At 37.8% G+C, this 23,080-nt stretch overlaps 1 protein-coding gene across 1 annotated transcript; it reads right to left on the bottom strand.

Annotated features, from left to right (window-relative positions):
• Positions 1-2,946: 2,946 nt before the first annotated feature.
• On the bottom strand, positions 2,947-20,773 carry NUP50 (nucleoporin 50). The gene is made up of 8 exons (XM_062592453.1): positions 20,463-20,773; positions 17,360-17,438; positions 16,075-16,158; positions 13,819-14,014; positions 11,804-12,466; positions 10,646-10,724; positions 9,504-9,622; positions 2,947-7,085 (listed from the first exon to the last, which is right to left on the bottom strand). Exons 2-8 carry the CDS (start codon positions 17,426-17,428, stop codon positions 6,883-6,885), a joined length of 1,413 nt encoding a protein of 470 aa, XP_062448437.1. The 5' UTR covers positions 17,429-17,438; positions 20,463-20,773; the 3' UTR covers positions 2,947-6,882.
• Between the last annotated feature and the right edge of the window lie 2,307 nt (positions 20,774-23,080).

Raw genomic sequence — 23,080 nt, 5'->3', positions numbered from 1 at the left:
ATGATGTTGTGTTACCTATGATATAAAATAGTGTTCTGCTTTGTCTATTATAATTAATAAACCAAAGTCAAAATTTTATGCCCTGGTATTGCCTGAGGAGGCAAATGCTAATCATGTCTCTGAAGCCTATGTCTATCTGCATAGACTTCCAGCAGTTCTATCTACATCTCAGGAAAGGTTATTATGTTCCTAATATTAATACCCACTAAACTGATGCTTTTTTTTTTATAGTACTTACTAATATTCAGGATGTTATGATGCAAATAAATAATAACAAAAAAATTCCATGGTTATGAGACTTAAAAAAAAAAGAAAACAAAAATCTACTCTAACAGAAGCCAGCTAGAAACTTGAAAAAGGATGCCAATAATTACCTCGAGGGATATAATTTTCTTCTAGTTCTTTACCCTTTTTGTACTGTACATTCACCTTTTTAGTTGATAATTATGCGCTACTTCTGTATTTCATGCAGTAACAGTAAAGTCTGTTATGGATGTCCACATAATCCCATATTTTAAGTTCTGGAGTAATACAGGGGTCTCTAATCCAGCCAAAATCTACCAAGTATCCAAACAAGTTTATTGCTCTGCTCTGCTTAAACTTAGGTTTTCTTTTTTCTTCTCATGGCCATCGTAGGAAGCAAGTACTTTCACCGAACCTTGACTCTGAATGCACTCACAGCTTCAAATGTCATGTTGTCCGCAAAGCTGCTCAAGACTGTTTGGCTGGCTTTCTCTTGATCGGACTTTTTCTTTAGCAGTAGATGATTGATTACAGCAGGTAGTTTGTCAATGCATTGGTTGGATCATGATGAAGTGTACTTGTTCCCTTCACTAGTGTATAGCCTATGGCATGTACATAGCCTTTAGTTTATAGTTGAAGTGCTTCTTAGCTTAAGCTGTTCTGAGCTCTGTATGACTATTGCTGTGATTAGTCTGCTATGTTGATAATTTTTCTACTGGATTAGTAAAAAGACTGATTGTGATTAGTGCAGGCTGTTCTTGAAAAGTTGCATTTTCTCAGTCTGGATGTTCAGGGCTTAGCAGCTGCTGCATTGTTATTTTTGTCCTTTTCTGTTGTGCAAATGGTAAAAATCTTTGGTGAGTAGTGTTTCTGAAGCCACAGGTTCTCTGAAAGATGTGAGCATTCTGTCATCTCTCTCATCATTATATTTTGCACACTTGAGCATCTACATATAGTAATTACTATTACACTTACTTTTAATCTTTGTTTTCATATAGCTGGTTTCATCTGATGACATGCTTTCTACTAATATGTTGTCTATCCATTTAAATCTAATCGGTTCCCCTTCAGTAGTTATTATTGCCTTTGCTTTCTTGCCACCAAGTCACCTAGAAGTCTTTCTTCATTGTGGGTGGCATTTTGCAGTGTTTCTGATTATATTTGTTCTAATATATGATCTTGATTCAAGTTATTGGCAGGGCCCAGGGCTGGAATATGATTGAAGCTTTAGGAGGCTTTTTTTGTATTCTATGAATTTGTCCAAAAGTGACATTGGATAACTTGTATGAATGAGCATGAGGTTCTGTATTGGTTTAGGGAAAATATACCTCATTTAGGCCTAAAGATGCAACATTTAGACTTCATTATCTGCAATAGCATTCCTTAGTACTTGAACGTTGCTTTCCTTGAAGCAGTGTTTTCAAGCCTTTATATTGTGAACTGTGAACCAAAAGAGAAACCACTGTTCTCTACTTTAGGGATGGTTTAGTATATAACGTTTGAGGGCTGTAATGACGCCACAACCTTCTAAGAGGCCAGCTGTGACAGAAAAACAGCTTTTCTGTCCAGTGTTCCAGTGGAACTGGAATCCCACTATACTGAGAACTTACTTCTCAATAGCTGGAGTTTTTCCAGTTGCGTGTGTACAGTTTTATATTCTGCTATGAATGCATATGTTTGTCAGGCATTAGTGTTAATACATGTGCCCCTGCTGCTCATTGTGCTTTGCTCTTATGCTATTAAAAAAAAATAGATAGATAGCATGCCTGCTTTAGTAGGGAATACTTAGGTTTCCTCTTGCCTATGGAATTGCAGCTGTGCTGGGCTTGGAAGCAGAGATGAAGGGATCCTAGATTAGACTCGCTCATGGACTCAAAGCCAACGTTGCTTTGCAAAGATGATCTTGGCCATTACGTCTATCCTGGCTTTCTTGCTATTGACTAAATTGCCACAAATGAGGAAGAGGGAAGAATCACTTCCTGGCCCAGCTTCAGGATAGCGCTTTCATAATCCGACAGATTTTGAATGTTTAAAAGAGTTAAGAACAAAGGCAAGAATTTGTTTGCCTGGTGAGGTGCACAGAAAATTTAAGACCCAAAAGTGCTTGACCTACACTAGGGGCATTCAGACCGGCTCTTCCTCAGTGTCTGTGCTCTGAGTTTGGCTCCTGCTATGTGCACCAGTTCCAATTTCAAAGGAGAGGGAGGGAGGAGGCAGCCAACAAAGGGTGACCCCAACCTGGCCTCACCAGTAGCCCTCAGGCCAAGAGCATTCTAGGGCTGAACAAAAACCAGTAGTGTCCCTAGTCTTTAGCAGAACTTGTAATTCACCTTGTGATTTGGCCTCTGGGTGTAGGACCTGGCCTGTGACCTGCTCTCAAAATGGAGCATGCTTCAGTAACTCTAAACCAAGATATTAAATGTGTATCTCTACAGTAATTCTACTTCACATGTATGAACTAATTTTTCTCCACCTAGAAAAGATAGCCCTAGCTTTTCCTTTTTGCTGATTCAATTCACTCTTGCAACATGGAAGTATTTCACCAAATTGGCTCTTAAGAGATGTGACAAGTTTCAAAGCTGCCTTGAGGATTTTCTAGGCAAGAGCTCAAGCTGTGAGGACTGGACTTTACCTGCAAGTAACTGACCATAAAATTAATTCCATTTATTTTTTTAGTCAAAGGCAAAAGTAACACACACAAAGTCATCTCCCACTCATTTATTCACATTTTCCATGGATTTTTTGTACACTTCCTCAAAGTATTAAAACTAATGAAAACATTGTTACAAGTTATGTGCAACATAAGTATCTGCTGAAAAATTCAGAGCAGTTGAAATCTACTAACAATTAACAAATTGTCACATTCAACAGTTTCATTGAAATCATACTAGCTCATGCCACTTAAACTTGTTTAATATCAGTTTAATTCTTGCACACAGGCAGCAGCTACAAAATTTTAGCAAATGCAATTAAGTTATTTAAGGCATCAAAAAGAAACTCTTTCAGGACATTTAAAATGTTACAGTGCTGTAAAAGGAGCTCAACTGGAGTTCTTAAAATTAAAGCATACATCTTAATTGGTTTATGTACTACATGTTCACTTGAAAGATTCCTCATTGTAAATTTAACTTGAATTTATGTCAGTCAGCCAAAGGGAACTAAAGGAACATTAACTGTTGTGCTCCCAAATAGACTTGAAGTACATTTTAGGAAACTGCAAATAGCAATTTGATTTTTTGTCTAGAATAAAATTCAAACTAACTGTAATCTTCTTTATGGATGATTAGAAGAATGAAAAGCAGTAGAGCTCTTGATTTTTCTTTTGACGGGAGTGGGAAGGAAAAACTGTAAGAAGCAAAAACTTCAAAATTATAGCAAAAGCAAGAATGTGTATGACCCATAAGATGCTTCAACACCTATACATAGCTGTAGCAGTGAAGTCATTAACTCAAATTAGGGAGGAAACTTGCATCTTTAACATCAGGTGTCAGCTGTTAAATATTGTATATGTACCAAGTTACACGAATGCCTCATTGAAGCGGAATTCTGATCAAAATTCCTTGTGTAGCACATCACTTTGTCATGCAAAGCTTCAGTAATTGTTTTTTATGCTCTCCATTTAACTTTTGCTTTTAATTGATTTTAGGCCTTAATTTCTATTTAATAATCTGTGGCTTTTCGCAATCTTTAATTATATATTTTAATCTTTATAAAAGCATCTTAATTAGAAACTGAAGCATTATCAAAAATTTGTTTTGTAACAATATTGGAGAAGGGTTGTGCTTTAAAATTGAACACTAAGTGAAAAACATATGACTTATTTTTCCTGCTTTAAAATCCAGATTAATTGCACGGTCACTAAGAATGATGTTGATTAAAAATCTCTAGTTCTCCATGAAATTCTTTCCTCCTCTATTTTTAGCATTTATTTTCCATATCAAGACGAGGAATGTAAAGACACATAATATCAGCTGTTTATGCATATATTTTTCTCTAACAGCCTAATTGACATATTGTCCTTTTTAAACACAAGATTTCCGTTATATACCCTCCCCTGGCTTTACTGATAAATACATACATTGCTCTAAGAATTAACATGTCTCATCTCAATTATTTTCAACAGACAACAGAAAATATTACTTGCTACCATGGATACCGTAAGGTTCAATTTTTCTAGCACATCTTATTATTTAATAATTCTATTTTTTTCTTACGCTCTATGCCCACCCTTGAAGACATGACACAGATACATTAGCAATTGCTCAGTTTGCCAGTTTTAGAATTTGGCTAAATAGGTATGTGCAAAACCTCAACTGCCTCACTTCAGAAACAAATCATTAAGGATCTTTAAAAAGATCCGTTTTCTCTTAACAGCGTAAGAGAATTGGTCCACATTTCAATGGCTGAAGAAACGAACAGCTGTTATCTCTGTGAGCTTAAACAAAGACAAAACTGAGCCCCCTGAAACAAATCTATCCACAAGTGCTCTGAAGGTGAGATTCATAATAAATCTGCTTACTGTAACAGTGACCTGCAGTCTACAAAATTTGCTTCACCAAGACCTGTTTAAGACACTATAGTCAAAAGACAAATGCAAAATTAATTAAGCCCTTGGACATTCACCCTGAGCCAGTAATAAAACTTCCAGACAATATTCTGCTTGTCATTCATACACGCAATTAACATGCAAACCTTCAGATTTTGGCCTCCAATTTAGGTATCAGCAAGACTTTAAAACAAAATAAAAACAAAAACACCGTTTTGAGGAAACCAATACCACTTGAGTGGTTAAATACCAAAACAGATGCAAAAGAAGGCACCAGTTTATATTTCAAAGAGTATTTGAAAACAGTATCTGAGCTCCCCTTACACTTGAGTTTTAAAATGCAATTGCTGTGATCTCAGTGTAGCTGAAGTGTGAACAAAGGCAGTCAACTTTGGTCAAGAGGGCTGTAGATCCTACAAAGATTGTCCTCTTTTTGGTTAAGAGGAGAAAAAAAGGCCATAACCTGAATTGTGCAGCTAATTAGGACTGAATTAAGCCATTTGTCCTTCATACAGACCAGTGGGGAAAAGGTAAGATAGGCCACATCTAATCAAATGGTACCACTTCTTTTTTTTCCCCTTACTCATAGGATGTCACTATGCTAGAATTCATAGTGTCTTGGGAGAATTGCATTACGCTGCTTTTTCTGGAATGGGCATTTTCTCTGTGTTAATTAGACAGAGACAGGTTGGCATGTTTCTTCCATCTCTTAAGAGCTGGTTAGTGTGACAAATCAGAAAGCAGTTCAAGTTTAGCACTAGCATCCAGTTGTTTGTTTGTTTGTTTTTTTGACTGTTTCCAGAGCTGCAAGTGAAGGAGAAAATCATTGGGAGAAGAATTTCCAGCAAACTGGGACAAGATTTCAAAAAAATTAGAAAGGCTAGCCAAACAACTATTGTCTATTAGAGTTAGCAAGAACTGGGGGACAGAGTGATGTTCTGATCTGTTAATTACTGCCACATGGTTAATTTTAACACAGCTGGAAACCAAGTTTCACATTAACCCAGCATTAACTTACTTGCATACGAAAGCCTGTCTGAAAAACTGCAAGCCAGGTCCCAGTGCTTAATGTAACTGCACTGTAGTTTTAGCACACTGGAAAAATGGTTACTAAGAAACCCATTTATGCATGTACTCTTGGTAATGTCCAGAGACAATATAAAGACTTATAAAAAATCCTGAAACTTACGTTTGTGAAAAGAGAGAACTTCAGAAAAGTACTAGTAGCAAGACAAGTACAAGATTTACAACTCTGCCTCTGCTCTGTTTCAGTTTTAGCCTGAGGGACTAGGGAAGAATACCTCTGAGAGTGCCCATAATGGAAGCACAACCCTTTGCCCTTGACTTGACAGAAGTCAAATGCCAACTGCATTTGTGGTCCGGAGTAAACAGTCTTCCAGTTGTTTGCTTATACTATTGCACATCACTAGCTTGTTGCTACAGTGAGAACAGAACTGATAGTTCTTCGCTAAGAAACGCTACCGTCAACAAGACTATATAAGCAATTTTTCTTTTAGAGATCTGGAGATGCAGTCTCAGAGTCCCAAAAGCACACAAATCTGCAGGCATTAAAACACAGTATGCTATATAGTAGCTTTGTTGTTCCGGTACGTTATTGTCATTGACAGTTTGAAAAAGTTAGTCTCACTAGAATCTGACAGACCAGTTAATATTAAAAATCTGAAATCTATAAACAGTTTCAAGAGTTAAGTTTCAATGTCCTGCTTTTCAAAACATGAGGTTTGTTGCATTGCACCACAGTCTGAGGAATATCTGGTACCACATTTTGTACTCCGATTTCAGTCCATTCAGTCAAGATGACCAGTGTTTAAAAACATATGCTTTGATCTAAATCAATGTGCTTTAATCCAAAAGAGGTCCTGCATTTAGTTACTGAAAAATGAGGGGGCACAGTTCAACACTTGTGTTCTATTAAAACTTTTATTAGCTATTTTAGCCTTTCCTCTTGGAATTCCTGTAGCAGTTCTTAATATCAGAGTAGAGTTAAGTGTTCAAGTGAAGTTATGGAAGGGGGTGGGGGGGAAGCAGCAGTAGTTTGGCAATAATTCCTCAAATCACTGACTGCAACATCTTTAAGCCTCCTTTTTCTCCAGTAAGATTTTGTGCAACTCATCTGCATCCTCACTTGTTTTCACTCGTATTAACATAGTGACTGGAACAGTTGGATTCTTCTCATCAATCGGTGGGTTAGGAACACAAACTATAAGAACATTGTTTTTTCCGGTTCTTGTGCATGGCATCTTGGGTGGAATTAGAACATTCAACAGTATGTTTCCTGCATTTGAGGGGAAAAAAAAAAGGAAGTTTTCAGCTTTTACTGTAATAAAGGTAAGTATACTCACTAAATAGGGATTTAAATTTGTGTGCTAAAGGCAGGCAACTCACAAATGTCATACATATTTGTCTTATTCTTACTCCTCCCTAAGCATCAACTCATCTGCTCATTGTTCTCATGTAATTTCTTTCCTCCTTATTCCTAAATAAGGAATCTGTAAGAATGCTATGTTTTCCTTTTTTAAAAGTGGAGCCTAAGGAATATCAAATGATAGCAGGGACAAGCAAGAAAGAGGGAATGGGGCAAGGGAGAAGTAGCAAATGAGGAATCAACTCACAAAGCTTAGTTTATGCTTATATAGGTTACTCATTTTGAACATCAAGCACAGTCCATAGCAGAAGCAATAAAGTTAGCTTTAACACACATACAGATATGTTAATCTGAAATTGAATGAACTATGGTAGACTAAGTATCTTGTATCCTTAAATCATACAAACATATCCAATGTAGTCCATCACTGAGCTACTATTAACATTTCTATTTCAACTTGTTAAATTATCTACCAAGTTTGAGATATTCAGTATTAGTGGTCTATCAAAACAGTTGCAAACAAACTCAAATCTGCTTCAACAGAAGATGCACACATTTTGTAAACCTGGTAAATAGTTCAGAACACGGTAGTAGTATTTAGGAAAAAGTCAGTCTTCGCCTTCCTTCCCAGTTCAGTTTTTCAACACAGTGAGATTTAGGAAAGCATTACAGCACTGTGTGAAGATAGCAAAAAAGGAAAGTGCGCATCACTATGACAGTAGCAGCTTGTAGAAACCAATGCTTAGAAATACCAAGCTATAAGAAGTTGAAAATGCCTTAGAAAGCATAAGAGTTAAAAAAAAAAAAAAAAAAAGAAAAGAAAGATTTCCTAATACATCAGCTCAGATGAAGGCAGAGGGAATGTAAATCCATACAATGGAAAGCCGCATCAGCTGAGTGAAAATTCTGAGACTTCTGTTACAAGGTAGGTAATTTTGAGAAAGTAAGCATTCACCTGCTCTATTCAACACATTCAAACCCCTAAAGCAATGCTGAAAGCAATGTCAACACTGCTATATGTCAGCCTCCAGTTTACTTGCTTAACAAGAATTTCCCTTTATCTGGCAAACCTTGACTTAATTGAAAGAAGTTAACAATTTAAAAGTGACATAGGCATCCTAGTCTCACTAGACATTTGAAAACTTTCAATTAATGTGCATGTAATGGCTTTGAGTTTAGACTTGCCAGAGAGCTTTATAAACCAGAGATGATTTATAGATTACCTACAGCACAGCATGCCTGTAGCTGTCATCTTTAAGCCTAATATTTATTCTAATTTTGGAAGTTATGAAGTGCATACGAGCTACAAATGCACACTTGTAGAAAGGAGATATTGAATTTGTGGTGAAGTTTGTGAAGAATGAGTATCAAAACACTGATTTCCACAGTTTTAGAGTTATACACTGTTCTGACATTGAATCAGAATGATTCATCTCAAAAATCATTTTTGAATACACCAAGTCCCCATAATATTTAAAAAGCAGAGAACTAGTCTTTTTTGCTCCCCCTAATCAGCTAGGTGTTTTATGAAGTTCATCTCACAAAATATACTGAGGAACTATCACACTAGATGCTACTTTAACTCAGTAGAGTCAACTTACCATTTGTGACACAACTGAAAATTAGCTGAAAAGAGTTTGGCACTTGGATCTCTGTGTGCATGTTAAGAGCAATGCATTTATCAAAATCCTGCATGCCTGTTTTATATAACTCCCTCTTACCTTCCACCAAGTACAATGGATGTCTGCATACATAGTCAACTCTTTATATATTCAGAGCAAATTGCAAACAAGTGACAGTTGGCCTGCATCTTAACACAAAACTTGCTCCATCTTTTAAATAGCACACAGAAGACATTTATCCCCAATAAATTTTTTTTGAAGTCTTCTAGAAGTTTTTCATATATATATATATTTTAAATACTGAAACCTTACTTTGTATTGTACCAAACAGCAACTTCTTTATTCATCACACCTACATATATTTACTGTGGAGGTCTTAAGTCAAGCTTCAAAAGCCATTCAACAAGCTAGGGATGGAGAATAGCTGTGAAAAAATGTGTGTGTTGGGGGTGGGGGAAGGGGCATACACTCAAGGGAAAAAAAAAAAAAATCCCAAACATCATACACCATAACCTTTTAGGGTAATGGAAGCAGTGCAAGAAAGTATTTCAGAATACTTGTTAAAGCAATCCAATCTCAGTATTTGAAATTATTTAAAAAGAATTTTTCATTAATCTTGCCAGTTATGCCGTGCAAGAAAAGAAATCCTAGTGCTTAGCAGCAAATATTACACAAAGACTTCTTACTAGAAAAAAGATTTACTTACCTAAATTAGTATCTGCTCGGACTAGAAGTTGTGTTTTTTCATTTCCTGCTGGTTTTAAGTGTAATGTTCCTACACCTTTTTCTTTGAATTCGTTATCCTTCTTGTAGAACAGTTTGCACCTGTGCCAAAAAAAAAAGTGTCATTTGTGCAGATATGCAGATGTGAAAGATAAATTGCATCAATCTTTATTCTTCTTGACCTGGGCTGTGCATTATGTACATAGAGTATTACGTTTGTCATTACAGTACTGGAAGAAATGATCAACCTTTTCTTTCTCAACTGGTAAGTACTATCTGTTAGCAAATAAAAAGGCCACATGTGTTGGGGTCTGAAAAGAGTAATTAATAAATAATAGCTTTAATTATCATAAGCTTCTGTTTGAAAGCACCAATTTCACTGACTTCAAAACTGAAAGAACTTACCGCATCATTATGTAGTAGTAACAGGACTACTTAAAAAACTGAAATCATTGTTTTAAGTGATGTCCAACAGACCTAGCCTCATTCCTCAAAAATCAGTACATAAACTTCTCCCAGAAAAAAGTATTTTTTAGGGGGGGGGTTAGGGGTGGTAAAAAGACAATTTCTGTGCTCAGTGTCAAGCATACGTACAATTATTTGGACTACTAAACATGTTTTTAAAAAACTGCTTATAGTAACAGCCCACTCTGAATTAAAGAGGACAACCTGCACACTGCTTCATACAGAAATCTGCATTTTCCAAATGAAGAGTCTTATTTTAGACTATGCAAATAGCTGAGCCTCCGACTGAATTTCAGTCCAGTAATTTACTTCTGTAAATTGAAATTGTGAAGATTACACTACAAAACCTGATGAAGGTAAAAGTTTCTTCATTTGTGAAGCTGATCACAAGTAGGACACAAACTAGCTCTCAGTGCTGAGTCCAAGATGGACAAGAATTTTAGTAAGTAGTATAAAGTTCCATTACAGACAGAGATGTTTAACAAGTGGAAACTCAGATTCTACATAGCTTCTTAGGAAGTTTTAATAACAAGTTAGTCCAGAACTTACACTATATATAACTAATTTCAAGCTGCAGTAGTGAAGAACTGGCAATATGTAAATATAAATTTTATTCTTTAAATTATGATTCTATTCACTATGTCAAGTTAAGTTACTTACTTCTTTGAGTAGAAAGCATCATCTTCTTTTATTTCGTTAACAACAACTTTGGGTGGCTCTTCTTCCTCCTCTTCTCCTCCTTTAAATAAAATTTTAATACAGGCCATATATTAATGCTGTGAGCATATAATTTAGAAATTATTTTTGGTGTTGTATATGTTAAATACAGTATGCATAAACTACTGCTAATACATGCATAACCTCTCAAAGATCACAAAAATACATTTAAGTGAACTTGGATTCTGAAGGTGAAGTAGCTTCACCTATGGAAGAAGTCTTCTGTACTCTTTTCATCCATGCTCATCTTCAGTTTAAAGTGGATCAAAATATCAACCCCCAACAATTGCTCAAAAACAAATTAAAAATATAAAGCTTAAGAAATGAAACTTCAGCCAAAATTTTTTGTTAAGGAAAAACATCTGCAACATTTCAAAGAATAGCCTCCACAAATAGGTCTATGAAAAGCATAATAAATACCTCTAACAGATAAGTTTAATTTGATGGGAGGGAAATCACTTGCAAGAATGACAGCAAGAGATAGCATCAGAATTATCTTTCCAATCTCTCAGCCACTAGGACTTCTATAGGCTAACTGCCCATCTAGCTAAAGAGCAGACAAAAACTGTTGGGGAGTATGCAACTTTATTGCCTCTTATAGTCTTGTTAGTAAGATCTATGAAATTGTTCCTGTCTTACATATTTTATGGAGGGCTCTCCTGACAAACCTCCTGCAAAACGCAGCAGGAGTGAAACATCCTTCAGGCACAGTGCTTCAGGCACACCCTAAAGGGTGAGCACACCAGTTGCTCCACATCTAAGAGTGAAGCATGCAATCATCCAACATTAGCAGCTCTACCATAAATGGATTATCAACAGAGACTGAATTTTATCTAGAAATTTTCAAGTCTTGTATTCAACTAAAGAATTACATTCTATAAAAATTTTAATCCAACTGAAATGCAGAACTTCTGATAATCATATATTCTTAGCATTACATAAGCAGTATGCAAGACTAAGAATTCTGGATCAGTGGTGCAGTTTTGTACTTTCAAATTTAAGAGCAATTATGACCTAGTTCAAATCAAGAATAGGTGAAATAATACTAAATCCCAAACATTCCAAGCTTATCACTAAAATGATTTTTAGAGTAGAATTTACCTTTATCATCACTACTGCCACTTTCCGTCTGAGCTTCCAGTATATTGGTGGACACTACAGTGACAGGTTTAGCCTGGTTTGCATCTTTTCCAAACAAACCTGAGTTTCCAGGAGAAAATGAGAAACTACTCAGCGTTCCAGAACCAAGGGAACCCAAAACAGAACTGTCGACACTCTTCCCAAAATTAAATGAGACATTTGATGCAACTCCTACTGATGGGTCTCTTTTTTCTGAAGCACCTTCAGTTTTTTTGTCTGAAGTATCCTCACTTTTCTTGCTGTTAAACAAAAATGTTGATCCTTGCTGTGGTTTTGAATTCCCAAATGTAGAAACAGATTGAGTGCCAGGTGTCTTGTTGCCTTCATTTTCAGAGCCACTATCACTACTGCTTCCATGTTGTTGCTCAATATTTGCTAAATACTTCTCATAGTCTCTAAAGATCGGTGTCAGATCACATAGTGGGTTTGTGTTGACATGCTTAACTATCCAGTCACGCACAGAACAGTTTAAAGCTGCTAACTGTTTGTGATAAACACTAGAGCTACACATATTACTCTGAGAATAACCAGATGATGATTGTTGACTGCCACCATTAGCTTTGGGGCTTGCAGCCTTTTTCTCAGTGAATGCAGTAGCAGTAGGACCATTTGACATTGTGGATCCTATTAAAAGGAAAACATGGTTTAGAACATTTTATTCTAAAAGCACGTTATTCAAAAGAAACCCACACTTACTTCCTCAGTGTTTCTGTATCAAATTACTCAGCCTTGCTCAGTTATGACCCCTGTAACGTATCACAAACACTCTGTGCCCTGTAGAGCAGTACAAGTAAACAAAAAATGCTGTGAAATAGACTTTCGCTGTTTAGAGATTCAAATGCATATGGACACTGAGTACATCAAGAGGGGAAGAGGGCAAAAAAAAGAAAAAAAAAATCACCCTCAACTTCAAATAATACAAGAAAACTAAGTTTAAGGGTAGGTAAAGTAGATGGAATACATGGTTGTATAAAAATCCAAAGAAATCATATAGAATAATGTTAAAAATAAAGTTTCTTACTAAAAAACCCTAAAATGTTAATCAAACATGTTTTACTAAGTTGTACGAGTTATTAAAGCAAAGTATTCAGTTATCTTTTGCCATTTATATTAGAACTCTGAACATAATATTCAACATTTTTGCATGGTTGGATTAGTTTTCATACAAAAACACAATAAACAAGCACCTTGAGAAAGTCTTCATTAAGTACTTAAGTTTCCATCTTTCATTTAAACTTACTAAAAGCTAAGTTAGTAAGTTTCAAACTATCATTTCTACTCTATGGCATGCTGACTTTAAAACCCTGTAGCATGGTCAGTTTTCCAAATCTCCAACATAGAGAATAGTAGTAGTAGTATTCTTCAGGGACTATCAAAGCATGAGACTGTAACTAGATTTGCGAAAATATTAAAAGTGTCTTAAAAAACATAAACATAACTGTAACAGATGAAATTCTAAGAAGACTGGTTTTCAATATAAGAAGTACAATGAACAAAGGTTAAGATTTCAGTGATACATTAACATTTATCAAAAAATGAGGGAAAAGAACAAAACTGAAATAACTCTAAAAATACTAATACCAAACAGATATTTTCATTATTTTTTTTTAAGTTAAATTCAGAGAAATGGGGTGATTGTTGTATTTAACTGGAATGTGTTACCAGCTTTATATTATTCAAATTTAATATTATTCATAATTCCAACTTCCACTCACATGTGTTTGTCTTTTAGAAAGCCTCTATCTCCAGTGTTAGATGAAATACGAATATAACTTCCAGCCTTCGAACAGCACGTATACGATAGTATGCCCCTCCACCAGTACAAAAAACTTTTTAAAAGATATTATAAAGAGGAAAAAAATATCAAAACTCTAAAAAGAACTACACAATTATTTCAATTTGTTTCTTCACCACTCAATTAACCACACAGATTTTATGGCTAATTTTGTTCATCAATACATACATTTAAAACTTACCAAATGCTATTTGCGTGTCAGAGGTTGTCTTTAAACTGCTGAAAGAAGGAGTACTAGAGACACTACTGCTTCCATTAGACAGCCCTTCTAAAGGCTTTATTCCTGCACCATTACCAAATCCACTGAAGCCACCTCCTGCTTTTCCAGAAGGTAACATAAAGCCTTTAAACCCCTTAAAAGCTCCTCCGCTTTCAGACTGAGGGGAGAAAAAGAAAGGCAATCAGTTACTTATCTCCCCCACAAAATCCTCCCATCCCCCCTTTGATTTTCCATTTATTTTACCCTTGTTCAGTGTGTCACTTCATGCCTTATTTCATGCACTTTTTTTTTTTTTTTTTTTAAAAAAAACCAACTATGTAAACACAGTTACTAGTTTCCTCCTAAGCTTTCTTATGACACATATTGCTACTATTTTTAAAGGACTCAGATGTCTGGTATGTTAACAAACTAGATATAGGAAGTAGTTATGTAACTTCTTGAAGGTAATGGAAGTACTTGACTACCTATTTAGAGATTCATAGTATTTTGTTTTCGCCAAATAATTATGAAGCAATACATAATTGCAAATTTATTTTCAGAAACTTTTCGCATTTACAATGACAACTAGAGTCCAGCATTTCAAACTGCTCATCAAAACAGCATACTTAGTATGCTATATAAAGTTTGCTTTAGGCAACTTGCCAGAAAATCCCAATGTGATTTAGGAAAGCAGCAGAGAAAGTGTATTTTAAAATATAGTACCTATGGTTTCTGTAACCTCTTCATTATCTAGTTTTGATAGCTCTAACCTGACAACCCTATCACAGGATAGTTTGTTAGCTGTTTTAAAAGCTGATCATCTAGCATGATGAACACTCAAACAGGCACTGCATTTTTAGATACTACATACAATATCTTGCTAGGTAATGAGTACTGATTACTGAAGTGGGCTCTCAGTGTCACTGGAGAGTCAGAGGAAAAGGAGTTGCTTTTGAATTTCGTCTGTTTTCAGATGCTGAAGAAATCACAAAACTCAACAATTCTGGGTTCTATTCTGGCGTACGGAAGGGAAATGGCTGTGCAGATACAGGCTCCTCCTGTTTCTTTTCATGCTTTAGGTTTTCCATAGTCCTCCATTTTTCATTTCTAGCTGGGTATTCTAATGTGCTCTCCCTAGCTCTTCTTCCAGCTTTGATCTCATATAGCTACCTCCCTGCCTTCTGACTTCATTTCTTCTCACATCAGCTAGTCTTTTCTCTGCCACGTCCATTTTTCCCATTCCATCCACCCCTGAATCCCTTCCATTCACTTTATGTTTTTTTGCATGACCAAGTCAGTTTCATCAGAATCTTCTTTCTAACACAGTCTTTTCATGAACTGCATCATCTACCACATCTGTGGCTACAACTATTATAGGCAAAAATTCTTTCTATAGTTTGGACAGCAACAGGAAAATCCAGAGCACAGAAAAAAAGCTATCCTGCCCTGAACTGTGCTTAGCTCCATCCTATCCAAAAGCAATGGGGATGACAGGTAAAGTTTTCTGTCCTGTTTCTAACACAGGGCATGCATGCACGCTCTGCAGGCATGTTTCATATAAAGATAGCTATGACAAAGCAGCTGTCAGGGATTTTTCAAAGGACTACAATTTGATTAATTCAATTAATGCTTTCACATGGGCACCAAACAGTAAACCTCTAAAAAAGGCCATCTTCCTCTCAATTTTCATTTTGTTATTGCAAAGAATAAGTGACTAAACTTCAGTGGGGGTGGGGGAAAAGTAGTAGAAGTCTTAAAAAAGACAACACCTTTTTCATTCTCAGAGTAACTTAGTATTGTGGCTTTTGTTTATTTCTTTTAGCATCTGCTTGTGACATCCCTCCAGTCCCCATTCCTTCAGTATGGATAAGTTAATTAACTTTTGATTTCCAGGCTTCAGCCTCCACAAAGACCGAGGCTAGAGCAACTCAAATGCTACTTTCCCCCCAATATGTAGAAGAGATTATGTCTAAACATTCCACATTTATACTTTAAAGAACACAGATCTCCTTTGACCCAGAAGTGCTAGTACTATCCATTTCTTACTCAAGCCTTATTCTTGCTATAGCAACAATAACTGAAAGTTAATTTGCTATATTTAAGAGCTGGCTAACGGCATATACCTTATAAATGATAGATCTATACAGTATTAAGTTATAAGCACAAATAAGTAAAAACTTGAAAAAGGTCATATTTTACAACTAAGTCAGGCTACAACATTGCTTAGTGATTAATTACCTCTGATCCAACATTTCGGCGCTTTGCTTTTTTAATAGCTCTGTTCTTCAAGACTTCTTCACTAGCTACTGAGAAAGTTCCCACCTTTTAAAACAAGTTATAGAATCATTAGTGAGACTCTCAGAATACATAAAGTCAGCATAGTCTGAGAGATGGCAGAGATCAGCTTTTGAACACAACAGTAACACTTCTCCATAACAAAGAAGGAAAAAGGTCAAAAAATGCAGCTATACTGTATTCTAGTAGAGTGATTAGCTGGTCAGGTACTTGTATGATTAGTTGAAACTTTACAATTTCACAGCTGTCTTCCCTGTTTTGCATTAAATTTGTCTTCAAACGGACTGCCATCTCAATTTTATCATGACAAATTAATTAAGAAATTCTTCTTTTTTCAAAGCTGTGAAAAATCTTTACTGAAGGTAATCTGCTGATATTGTACTGTTACCTCAAGCTTCAGTTTGGAGAAGATACATTGAAATGTATGGTCAAAATCCACCTCCCCTGGGCTGCTGCAGTTTAATAGTAGCAAAGGCAGCTAAAGATCAATTACTACCCCACAATAAATGGGGAAATTAAGTTTCCTTAAATTCACATTTCTAGAAGAGTATGGACAGTTTTGTTTCTCGCCTTCTATAGGCCTAAACATACAACATTTTTACTAGCACAGAAGCTAGTAGAGTTTATTTAGAGATGAAACACAAGTCACAAATACATATGAGATGCTAAACACGAAAATCTGTTTTTACAACCAGAAGAACCATATCATTTCGCTGCTTGCTTAATTCCTCTGGCAGTGTGAGTTCATTCAACTAAGAACTCCAAATTAACATATTTTTTAAATTAACTATTACTGACCTATTAGAAAAATAGCTAGACTATATGCCAGAGAACCTTAGAGTCAACTACCTCAAGGAATCAAAACCACTTCCCTTCTGAACTCAAATATTATTTTAAAAGAATTTGAAATCACACATTTGAAGAGTTCAAAAGCATTGTGCATTCTAACGAGTCTGGGTTTCCTTTTAAAATGTAAACTTCCTCTCCTCTAAGCTGTTGATGTAATTTTAAATAATTAAGAGCTGCTTTGCCATATGCTTTGCATATACTGAAAGCTTTTCTTAAAAAAACGCACTGATTTATGTAAAATCATCTTTAATTGATACACTTGTATCATCAGTTTTACTATAGATTTCATCCACAAGATAAAGAGCACATAAATAACTACCCTACTACCTTGTTCGGGGTGGGGGGGAAATGGAGGGGGGAGCATCTAAGTATATTTTACCTCCTCAGCCTCATCTTCCTGATCCCAATTTCTGTCAGTCAGTTCTTTTTCTGCAATTCTCTTTGCCATTTTTCCACACCTGTGTGGAAAAATAATCAAAAGAGCACAGAATCAAATGTACAGCTATCAAATTCAAAGCTACAGTGATCTTTAACTTGCATTATCCAGAATAAATAATGGAAATCAGAGTTCATACAGAAATAAATCAAAATTGGAACGAGAGCTGTAAACCAATGTTTTTAACAACATTAACAATATGTGTTGCAACAACAATTAACAGCACATGAAATTGGGGAAGCTGTGCTGTTTAAGCCATATTTGATACTGAATTTAAGCAACGATTGAAGCATGCAGTTCAATTACAGGATAAGTCTTCTTCAGCAGCAAAGCTGGCTAGAAAAATTCCTTTCAGTCCCACTGCCCACACCTTATCACCACTTACTAGGAAAGGCTGCAAGAAAAATCAAATAAGATGATCTGGTTAAAGATTCCATACCCCACCTCATCTTGCTTCAGGATACCTATGTAAGCAGTAATAGTCTTGCAGGAGAAACAATTTGCTTTATAGCATCAGAAATAACAATGATGGTGACCCACTGAAGCAACTGGACAGAAAACTTACTTTGAGTAAGAATGAAAACAGTGCTGTTAATTCAAAAAACAAGATTGCTAGAATATTACTAATTAAAAAGTTGAAAGATTCTACTACAAATAAACGACTTCCCCCCCCCCAAGAGACACTCAAAGTTTATCATGGATTTTAGGGCAATTAATTAAAGCAACTAATCACTATTTTTCTGGTTATCTCTGCAATGTAGAGAAAAAAAAACCAAACAAAAAAACAGTACTTTTAACTTCTGACTTCCAATTTAGTAAAGTATAGCCCATCAACTGTATACAAAAACAAACTTTGAACCCAGCTAGATTATTTTGCATCTGAAAAATCTGGCAAATAATCTCTGCTCTCCAATTCTATGTGGAAAGAAGCACCTGGCTAACGATTACTACATCATCTGACATAACCATGAAAACTTTTCTGAGAAAAGTTGTAGTTTCTGTAGCAATTTAAATCTTAAGTTACAAAAGTACATGAATTAAAATTTCTAAAAAACAAACAAAATTTCACACATTTATGATTCAGACCAGGTCAGAAAAAACATTCCACAAATATTAATTCACAGTCAGAGCTGAAAAAGATAATAATACTTGATTTCAAACTCATCCTGTTTAGCAGATGAAATATTTTTGAATAGAACACTAAATAGAACTGCACAATACTCTCATAAGATCACAAGTCAAATACAGGAATTTTGGTCTGATACATTTAAAGGCAAATTATAAGATCTCTTAGAAGTACAGTCTATTATTTGACAAAAGACTGTTCTGTGCAAACACTTTAAAATGGCCATGCCACCCTGAAAGCAGAGGAAAGCACAAAGCATGCCTCTGCACAATTCTCTGCAGATTGAGGACTAATTAAACCTAACCCCGAGGAAAAGTAAAAATATTTTCAAGTCAGGTTGATTCCTCAGTGCAGCCTTCCACATGGCTATACACAAGCACTTGGAACTAAAGACAAGATTGCTTCTATTTGCCAGTAACCACAGCTCAAAGGTGTTTGAGACTGTAACCTAGAACGACTCCATCAGATTCCAAGGAAGATCAAATTACCACTCTAAGGACAGCCACTGAAGCATTACAAGCACTGCATTAACAAGAAAGCCTGCTCTCCACTTGTAGAAAAAAAGGGGTAAACCAATTGGCCTGGGCTCCAGGCTCTTCGCTTGTGTTTACATGCTTTTTGCAATAGGACCTGACAACAGAATCTAACATATGTGAACACAGTAGTAAGAGAGTTCTAGACAGGTTTCTAACCTGTGAAACAAAAAGTAACACAAACGTCTCTATCTGATTTTTTTAGACACAGCACAACCCTCACGACATTTTCCTAGAAATAGTATGAATGGGTTGAGATGGGAGTATTTTAACAAACAAATCTTTTTATTTAACAAACAAAATATAGATGAACTACCACGATCCACCTAGTAAATACAGGCTTATTTTAATGTAATTTTATAAGAAAATGATTTATTTCTAATATTTGCATGTCACAACATAATTTTCCCACCATAAAGTTAAAAAGCTTGCACTATTAGAATGTAATGCTCTGAAACTAAGCAATGGAAGTCAGTAATCTCTCATTACTTCAAGATTTAAGACACGCAGAGAGAAGATACATATTTAATACTGCCTAGACTCTTTTTCACCCTTATTTTTGCTATAAAGCAGGAGGTGTTACCTATTTTACTTCATGACGCATAAAAGCACCGGAAGTCATACTGGTGCATGGTAGCAAACCCACGTGTCTCATTTCCTGAGAAACTGTCCTATTTCAATGTAGGTTCTTTCTGGTTTCATATACAAAGTCCCCCTGCTTCCTTTTCAAAGGCTTAATAGCAGTTTAATATAACAATTTAAGTTCCTCCCTTGCCCTCCACACATGGCACATATGAACAGCAAAATATATTCCGTGGCTCCCAGCACAGCTTGGGAGCTTAAAAATCGCGAACCAGGCCCTACGCAACCGCGAGAAATAAAAGGCAAACGAACAACACGGCACTACTGCCGTTTGCGATCCAAATGTTGTTTCCATTCTGTCGGCCACCTTTCCGAACAGGTCATCCCTTTTCCCCCGTTTGGAATCCACACGTTAAGGGAAAAGCCCAGGGCGCCTACCCAGGCGGTCAGGGGCGGAGCGGCCTGGAAACCCCCCCCCCCCCCCCCCCCGCCTCCCGGCAGCCGGGAGAGGAGGGCGAGGAGACACGGGAAAACCCTGGGGCCCGGTACATGCCGCCTCGTGCCGCTCCTCGCCAATATCCCGCAAGCGCGGGCCTCACTCTCTCGCCTCCTCAAATCGCAACAGACACCAGTCAGGAAGAGCGACTCCCCTCTCTTTCTCGCATATATAAAACGCAACGGGGGGAGGGGAAGGAAAGCAAACGGCCGCCGCGGCAAAAGCCGGGATCGCAGGCGGGGAGGAGGCCGGCGCAGCAGAGAGAGCAAGCGAGGAGGAGGAGAGGCAGGGCGGCAAGGAGGCGCGTACCTCTGCGGAGCAGCCCCTCGCTCCCCTGGCGCGCAGACGACGACAGCGGCGGGCAGGCCTGGCGGGCGGCGATCCCTGCGGCTCGGCGGGGCCGGGGCGGCTGCTGCGGCGGGAGGCGGGGTCTCGTCGCAGGTTGCGCTGGGCCGGGCTCGCTCACCATTCCCCCGGCCAGGCCTCCCGGCGACTCACCCAAGGGCTCGCGTCGCCTCACTCTGAGTCAGGCCGCGACAAAGACCATCTTGCTCCTCCTCAAAAAAAGACGGGGAAGAAATTTTTCAAAAAGAAAGACAGAAACCGTCAGTAACCGTCGCTCCGGCCGGCCCCAGCGCGCATGCGCCCCGCCCCTCCCCGCGGCCGGCGCGCGGGGCTGGCCGGAGGAATACAAAAGGGGAGGGAGAGGCGGGGTACAGGCCCACCGTCGGCCGTTGAAGCGAACGCGTCACGTGGCTGCAGCAGCCCAATGCGCGGGCTTGCTCCCGCTCGGCCGGCCAACGGCCGGCGCGGCCGCGCATGCTCCCTGCGGACGGACCTGCGTCTCGCGCCGGCTGTTCGAATGGGGATCACGTGGCCAGAGCCCCTCCCTACCCTGTACGGCGGTGCCCGTGTGGGGCCGCCCGGCAAGGCGGGGCGTGGGGGGGAACGGGAAGGGAAAGGAGGGGATGGGATCGGATTCAGTGGAATGGAATGGAATGGAATGGAATGGAATGGGGACATGTGCTCTGAGAAGACGTTGTTCGCGACTGAAAAAAAGCCTTGCATATAACGGTATCATGTTGGAGCGATATCCTCATGGCTGAGTGCAGGGCGCCTCCTTCATGGCAAGCCGAGTACGGCTGCAGCTGACTCACGGGGCAGGGCCGCGGAAGTGGTTGTGCTTGATGGGCCTGCACGGCCTTGTCTGTCCTGCCTTGCCTCGCTTGTCTCCCCGTGGCATAATAGTATGTGGGGTTAACGCTGGTGTGAAGCGGCTTGAGAGGAACTCCTCTGCTGTGGTTACACGTTGAAAATAGCCCTCCCAGACGTTTCTGCATCGTCTGTGGCCAAGATAATATTCTAAAGTAGTGACAGTCAAAATGAAAGCAACCCAAATTAATCTAAAAGCTGCAGCTCTTGAGCTCTGGCTGCAAGACTGGTGGTGTGAAGTTTGCAGCCAGAAACACCTTGACCTAGCATTAAAAAATGAAATAAAAGGAGCCTTTTTGCTTTTCTGAAGCAAATAAATTCATTAAATGGAGGTGGGAAATGTAAAAAGTCCAGTAGCAGAAATAGAGGTAACTGATTGTTACCATATTTGGGACCCTGAAATTCCTGAAGCAGAGACTTACTTGCCAGTTGTGTATCCACCTTTAGCATTCAGGTGATCTATTTTCTCCATATGTTAATGCTTTTCTTCTTTACAAAACCTAAAAATATTGAACAGTTTTCAGGGAAGACTGTAAAACTCATCCTTTTACTTTCCTGTTTTTCAGCTACACCACGAAAATGTGACTCATTGCATGATGTTGATATAAACTGGTGTTAATACCTTGAATTTAAAAATTAAATGTTTCCTGAAGTATATCTCACTGTCAAAAAGGGATGGTCACAGACCTATTAAAATTTTCTTTAACGGGATACTCCACTAATTGCTGTTCAGATCCCATCAGCGGCTCCATATGTTTTTGCTATCCCCTTAAATCTAGGAATACTCAAAACATTAGCCTTTGATCGCATTCTCTCTGGAAGTCCTTTCCAAAATTCCCGCCTTCAATTTAAAAATAGAATCCCTGAAATATCCTTATTACTGTGTCAAACGTCCCACCTTTACTTGTTCTACTACAGGCTCCTTGTAGTTTAAGGATATCCTTTTCTAGAGTTTGGGGCATCCTGGCTTGCCCCTTCGTAGTTGCAAAAAGAGAGGTGCGATCTTTAAACTGCAGAGAATGCAAAGAATTTCTAAAGCAATTTTTCTTTGCTTTTGGTAGAACAATAAATGTGCAAGTCTCTGTTAATAACAAATACTGTGATCCTATCCTCTGATCACACCAAAAGCCTTTCAGATTTTCAGATCTGTGCCACTGAGCTTCTCTTAAGTCATGGAGGTTGCTCCCTGAATTCTGCATTGTTTTTCTGGCTTGTTTAGCTCAAGAGCTTCAAAGCTGCTTTATTCTGCAGGCAGGCTCCTTGAGTTCCCCTTTGGTGAGCTGCTTTTTCCTCTGTGGTTTTTAAAAGCTGACTTGGTGCTATGGTTTCCTGCTTGCTTTCCTCTCTTTCCTTTTGAGGAAAACACTCTTTTCATTCTAGTTGTCCTTACTGTCTTTTCAACTGTAATTTGGCCTCTTCAGGTGCTGGGAGCTGCTAATGGCTGCGTTATTTGTATCACTCCCAATACTTCTTAAAACTTAAAACAGAAGTTAGTTCTTTGAAGCCAAGTAGATAGCAATACAACAGTGAGTAGATAACCTTAATCAAACGATATTTACATAAAAATGGAGAAATATTCCATATTATCCCCAAAGCTTCTAGGTCAAATGGGCCATTCTCTTCCTTCTCAAAGAATTTAAACTTTTCTTTTGTCCAAAACTTATTTAAAAGTAAAGTGCATTTTCTAGTAACTATGTTGGTGCACAGTGTAATGC

Source organism: Rhea pennata, chromosome 1 (assembly GCF_028389875.1).
Source record: "Rhea pennata isolate bPtePen1 chromosome 1, bPtePen1.pri, whole genome shotgun sequence".
Lineage (NCBI taxonomy): Eukaryota > Metazoa > Chordata > Aves > Rheiformes > Rheidae > Rhea > Rhea pennata.
This window is presented reverse-complemented; position numbering and strand designations above follow the sequence as displayed.